General features: G+C 32.2%; 1 protein-coding gene and 1 pseudogene across 1 annotated transcript; one reads left to right on the top strand and one right to left on the bottom strand.

Moving 5' to 3' along the window:
- Positions 1-1,118: 1,118 nt before the first annotated feature.
- Positions 1,119-3,721, top strand: LOC143578412 (early nodulin-like protein 18). The gene is made up of 2 exons (XM_077062003.1): positions 1,119-1,271; positions 3,121-3,721. Exons 1-2 carry the CDS (start codon positions 1,124-1,126, stop codon positions 3,621-3,623), a joined length of 651 nt encoding a protein of 216 aa, XP_076918118.1. The 5' UTR covers positions 1,119-1,123; the 3' UTR covers positions 3,624-3,721.
- A 25-nt stretch (positions 3,722-3,746) lies between these two features.
- LOC143578407 (uncharacterized) lies at positions 3,747-7,101 on the bottom strand (annotated as a pseudogene).
- Positions 7,102-7,170: the final 69 nt, after the last annotated feature.

Genomic DNA, 7,170 nt, shown 5'->3' with positions numbered 1-7,170 from the left:
GCATATGATATGCGCCGCATATGTTATACGGCCAACATATGCGCCGCATATGATAGTATATATACTTTGTTTGAATTCATTTGTATGTAATCTTGATTTCAGAGCAATAAAATTCTCTCTTCTTCTTTTCAATTTTCTTTCGTTTTATCGATTTTATACCATCACATCATTCAATTCCGATCTTCATCTTGTTCACAGTTATAGTTTTGCTATTTGAGTTATATCGGTTTAATAATACATGTATGCTTGTTAGTACATGTTTTCAAAATTATGTTACGTATTCCGTAAACCCTTTCAACTGACGAGACTTCAACATCTAAACAAGACACCTATTTTAATATTTAATTTTTAACTAATATAATATATAATAGTCGGCATTGGTTGAAGACTAGCATGTGCCCATCAATTATTTATTAAATAATAATAAAAGGTAGTTTCTTGTTAATCAAACACATACAGTTCCATTTATTGAACTATACAAAACTTCATTTGTATGAATAATGAATGTAAATATAATGTCCAAATAACTTATTCACGCGTGCTAGTGATCTCTCAATAACATGTCGAGGACAATTTTTTCTATTAGATTATCGTTCGTTGATTCATCGGTAAGGTAACTACTAAAGAATTGTAACGGATGTTTAATTTTTTTTTGTTTTTCCTAGCGTCACGTTGGCAATTATTGATCAACAAATTTTTTTAGCTTAATTAGTTGTCTAGTGATTATTGAGTAATTAAAAGTATTTTCTCATTACCTAACACATATTTCAAATCCATTTATTTTACCAAGTTTAATTGTTGGACATTTGAAGTATGTAAAACTTCATTTGTATGAAATATGAATATTATAACATATTATGCTAATATATAAAAAAGAAAAGATATATTATATTCTCTGCAAAAATAAAGATAAATTCTCTCTCTCTCTCTCTCTCTCTCTCTTATTATCTTTATATATCGGTACACACACACACAGTAAATTTAATGAAGAGAGCATCAAACGGTGGTTACAAACCAAGAAAGCAGCGACCTTGAAGGAAGGCATCATATATACTTGAAACTCGATCAGATCAGATATTGAAAGAGAGAGATAGAAGAGATGATGAAGCTGCAGGTGGTATGGATGGTGTTGATGGCGGTCGGAGTCGTCTCCGGTTACAAGAACTACACCGTGGGAGATGATCTTGGTTGGTTTGACAAACTTGAGAAGCCAGGTGTTGATTATCAAAAATGGGCTTCTTCTAAAACCTTCTCTCTTGGTGATTTCCTAAGTATGACTTTCTTTTCTATATCTTTATTATTATTTATCTTGTCTCATTAATTTTGTGTGTATGATATAATGAATGAGGAAAGCTTTACTCATAGTGAGGGTATAAAAGGAAATTACGTATCAATGAATCATACTCTAAATTATTATCTGTTCTTGCCGACAGATTAACGAATGTTGTTATACTTTTCTTTTACTAAATTTGATACCAGGAGAATTTTGTGATTATTAATAATTGCAACTGCAGGCTTTTTCTAAATCCCGAAATTATTTATTTATTTATTTTAATTGGTTACAAATTCATTAAATATGTCTGAAAATCAGGGGTTGCAACCGACGTTCAATAGTCGACTGACTAGTTTTTATCACAAGAAAAAAATTCAATCAAATTTTTCTAATTGTTTAATCATATCAACTTTCTGTTGCAATTTTTTTATTAATCTTATTATTTCTCCATCTTGATATAAACTGAGTCATGAGATTTGATTATTATTTTATTTATTTACTTTTTTTTTCACTATTATCTCCTTCATGTTAATTTAAAAAAAAAAACAATCACTAAAATTCATACAAGTCTTATTTAATCACCTACTTTTAAAAATAAGTAAATAAATAAATTGACATTATAACAAAATTCATAAAATTGTAACCCCTGATAAAGTTAAGTTTAATAAAACACCCAGAAAACTAAGTCACTAGTATATAAAATTTACTCCATTTAATAAACAGATTTATGTTAGCATTATAACTAAGCATTTTTAGATACAATTTATATAGACTCAAATAATCAATTATGTTTGCATTAAAATTAAACATTTTATATATAATTGATGTCTATATATTCAACTCGAGGCTCTATTGGAAACAACCAACTGATTTTGACTTAACAACGCTGTTGGACCAGTTTGAGTACAAGGTTTAGTTAAGTATGCTCCAGTTATATATATAGGGTTTGGATAAATGAAATTAACATGCTAAACGTGAGAATCAAATAGAGTAATTATATATACAAGTAGAGTAATTATGTAATTACATCATATAGTAATTACGTAATTACTTTATAGTGTAATCACATAATTACTCTACTTGATTCTCATGTTTAGCACGTTAATTTCATTTGTACGTTAACTCTCCCATATATATATATATATATATATATATATATATATATATATATATATATATATATATATATATATGCTATTTAGGGGAAGTATAAAATGAAAACCCACTTGAGTTGTACAAACCCGTAAAAACCCTATGCAACATCATTTTTTTTGTTTTTTTTTTTTGTTACACACGTAATATGTGTTGTTACATTTAATACAAAATATCAAAAATTAAAAAAACATTTTTTTGCTATTTTTTAACATTTTTTTACTAATTTTTGTATATGTTTTCAGGAGAGAGGAAATGTTATATATATGTTTACATTTTTTATTAACTTTAATTGTGGACCATAATATTTAAACTTTAATTAAAAACATATGATTGAGAATGAGTTTCTAGAGTTTTCACAACTCAATGGGTTTTTATTTTAACCTAACCCTATATATATATATATATATATATCAATCAGCTAATAGCTGCCTTTTGTTACTTATGGAATCTACTAGGTCCGTTAATCCAACTGTTAAAAACTTAAAATCGATTTGAGTAATTGCCTTTGGGGTGGGGGAGTTTTAAAGGTGGCAATAGCATGGCATGTGTGGGCAGTCACTATCAAGACAACTCTCATGATTGCCAGCTATAAAGGAGGTTTACTACAAGCAATAACAATTATATTGTATATTCATTCTATACCATTTTCTAATAATACATGTCTCTTTCAATATTTCTATATTATCATGCAGTTTTCAACACCGACAACAACCACACACTTGTGCAAACATACAACTCCACCATCTACCACCTTTGCGACGACAGCAACGCCCTCGACAACGACACCACCCAATACGCCTCACCCGACCCATCCGCCAGCTCCGTCCACCCGGTCACTGTTGCAGTCCCACTGGTCAAGGAGGGCCCCACCTTTTTCTTCTCGAGTGACTATGATGGCGAGCAATGTGAGAACGGGCAACGATTCAGTATCAACGTGACACACGGGCAGGGCTTGCCACCAAGTTTAAGGGAACCAACACCCGGGGCCCCTGGTCCGGTTAGTCAAGAGTCGGGTGACGACACAGTGCCTGAGACGACAGTCCCGGCTAACTTTGATCACCCGAAGGATATTAGTGATGATGACAGTGACGATGATGGTGAAAATGGCAAAAAGAAATCAAATGCGGTGGTCGTACAAGTGTCAGGATTTAGCAAGGTTTTGGTTATGTTGGGATTGATATACGGCTGTTGGTAGACTAAGATTTAAGATTATTAATTAATACTTGTATTTAAGTTATTGTTTGTATGTTTGTTTTATAAGGGATGATGAGTCAGCATAGAGAAGATTTTATAAAGTTAATAATACATGTTTGGTTTTTTAAGATTTTTTTCTTTTACATGCGGAATTTAGCATACATGTAATAATAATAACAATGGCTGTAAGAAGCATTGTGGAGAATTTAGCGACTGGTGTTTTCGGTATACTGGCATGCACACGGTTGTCGAAGCAAATCTATCACCGAATTGTCCGCGCCTGTCACGAAAAAAGTATAATAAATTTGTTACCATTCACGAAGTTAAATGCTTTATACGCATTTGCAAATTTGTAGGCCCTACAAACAAACTGAACGTTTGGTGAAGCGTCCGACGACTGAACACATGACTCATTCATTCATTTATGTTCATGAGCGTTTGTTTACGTTTGTTTATGTATTTACTTAATTAACTTTTTAGGCCCATTATAATTTAGTGTAGTTCTTGAAATTAAGATATCACCCATTACAATTAACGAGTTTATTAATTATGATATTTTAGGCCAAATAGATTGATGTTCATTGGTGTTTGCTAACATTCGCTTTTACCATTAACAAACGAACACGCACATGTTCAGTTTCTTAACGAAAGAACACAAACAAGAAAGCCTTGCCCGTTCAATTGTTCAATTAGATCGTTTGTTCGGTTAAAGTTAAATGAACGAGCACGATCATGAACATGTTTCATTCATGTTCGTTTGGTTTGTTTACAAACCTACAATTTTGTATGAGGTTTCATGTATGAAGAGAGAAATATACAACCCTAATCACCTACTTATAACAACTATAGGAATTCACTCCAAATAAAAACTCAAATTCCTAAGCTTATTTTAGTAATATTAAAATATTATATGCTTATAATAGGGCTTGGTCTATGTGGGCCACATGAGCCACAAAGTGTAGTTGAAAAGAGTGACTAACAATTAACAGGCACATGAGAGCTTACCCTAACATGGCCCAGACTGAGTTCCACAAAGATGTAGCAGGTCTTTTGCTTGAAGAGAAATCCTTTTTGTGCTTATCATCTTGTCCTCCTGAACAAAGTAATAATGAAATGAATAAAATAACCAGAAGATACCTCTTTCTAAACTCAATTCATTAGTTTAATTATTTTAGATACTATTTTGTGTGGGTGAACACACACTATCTAGCAGATTTAGATTCATGAGAAGACAAGTACTCATAGTCTCATCTGAAATCCAAGGGTTAGGGGACATGGGAACTTAAAGCTAGTGCATGTGGACCCTACATTTGTTGCGCTGCCACCACATACCATCTTGCATTTTCCTTTTATTTCAGTAAGTATTAACCTCAAACGCGCCTGAGCCTTGAAATAAGCTTGTCTGTTAAGCATGCCCAAGCCCTAGCTTCATTTATCAAGTTCGAGCTAGCTCGCGAGCCTGATTATCGTATGAATTATATAACAATGCTTATTATATACAAACTTATTTACTATGCTCTACATAAAATTAGGGCATTGGGTAGTTATTACATTTATGCAATTAATAGAATAGTAGTTAGATACTTTTCTATAAGTAGCGGTATAGTTAATTTGCTTTCTGCATTTCTTCCATTCGTATGTAAGGCTATACAAGCTATTAGTTAGGTAATTACAAATATATATATAAAATAATTTTAAATGTATATAAATTAATTAAAAAATAATCATAAACAAGCCGAGCTCTAGCATTCATAAGTCAAAACGAGCCAATCTCGGGCTCGGTTTGGCTCATTTACACCCCTAAGTGCATTACATATAATTAGAGAGGGAGACTTTTAAGTTTGACCCATTTGACACGTTTCCCTTTTGGCTATAACAACTACTTGACCCGTTAAGAATAAGCGATAACCAAACTAACCCATTATTTGTAAGTAAACAGGTTGACATTGCCACCTCTAATTAGTATGAAAGAAATAAACAACTACGGTATACCATAGATTGTATGATTCCGTATCTCTGCCAACTTCTCAACCAATTGGCGCTCCTCATTGCTGACATGGCAAGACATGAATACCTTGTTAGTAAATTTAGAACAATATGATAGAAGAAACAGCGACCACATATACAGGCACTCATTATTTTGACAATCAGAAGTCAAAGGTGTGTAGATTATAATACAATTGAGATCAAAGAACCATATTATATCCTAAAAGAACATACTTTTCAGTCAGTTTTCATTATAGTGGTAAAAACAGCATTTGTGGTCTGTACTAGTATACTTTGAAAAGCAGTTATCTTTAAGTGTTACTTCTGAAGGTATGATGTCAAAATTGATAACTAACAAAATGTATGTTCCATATTGATGTCATTTGACTTAAAGAAATCCAGAAACTTTCCAAGATTCTAATGTTAACCTGATATATTTTGGGATCTGGATATTCACAATAAAGTGATGATGCCCTCTAATAGATGGCTTATTGACATCTGGAACTCCCATTTTTGAAAGTTTCAATGTTTCCCCAGGCTGAATCCCTGAAGGCACATGAAGGTCTTTTAGACCATCAACCGTTTCAACCTACATAAAAAACAAAATATAACTAAGAATTATAAAGCAAAAAAAATACAGTCATCTAAAGATGATCGATCAAAGTAGTAAATAATAATGATAATAATAATAATAATAATAATAATAAAATCTTGATCATTAGATGTGGATGGTGCAACATGCCATATTAGTCCAATATTTAACTCGTTTCATATTAAACAAAGCATAAAGGCATTAACTGGTATAAGATCACACGTTACCTTAATGACAGTACCTAATATTGCTTGCGAATAATCGATTTTAATATCTGAGTAGAGATGAAGACCCTCCCTTCGTATTCCTTTTTTTTGGATAACATGAATGACTAAATACAAATTCACCAACTCTATTTCTGCATTGAAAATCAAGCAAAACAGGTATACATATAACTAAAGTTATTTGAATCTTTATACATTATTTCTTGACATATATGATTTTTAATCTACTATTGTCACCTGTTTTTGTCAACATTACCCTCTCCTTCCATTCGCATGGTGGCTTCATCATTCACACCAGGTGGAATCGCTACTTTCACGGTTCTTCGTGACTGTACTTCACCTTTGCCTCCACAATACTTACAATGTTCAGTTATAATCTTACCATCACCACCACACTTTGAGCAACTAGATACCTAGAATGAAAACATAAGTTAAAAGAAATGGTGGTTGTTTTAGTACCTAAGGGTAAAATGGTATTTACCTGAGACATGACTCCAAATGGTGTTTTCTGAGTTTCTACAACTGCTCCTCTTCCTTTACAACGGTCACATGATTTTATACAACTGCTTGACTTAGCTCCCGTTCCACCACAATGATCACATGTCTCGAAACAGTTAACTTCAATGTCACGTTTTGCTCCAAAAATCGATTCTTCAAAGCTCAAATAGACATCTTGCCTGAACATAATAAAATTAAAACTCAACAAACTGTAAGTTAGAAAACCGATAAGCAAAAAGACAAGTTCT

Source organism: Bidens hawaiensis, unplaced genomic scaffold (assembly GCF_021521415.1).
Source record: "Bidens hawaiensis isolate Kalapana, Puna unplaced genomic scaffold, B.hawaiensis_p1.1 tig00029269_1, whole genome shotgun sequence".
Lineage (NCBI taxonomy): Eukaryota > Viridiplantae > Streptophyta > Magnoliopsida > Asterales > Asteraceae > Bidens > Bidens hawaiensis.
This window is presented reverse-complemented; position numbering and strand designations above follow the sequence as displayed.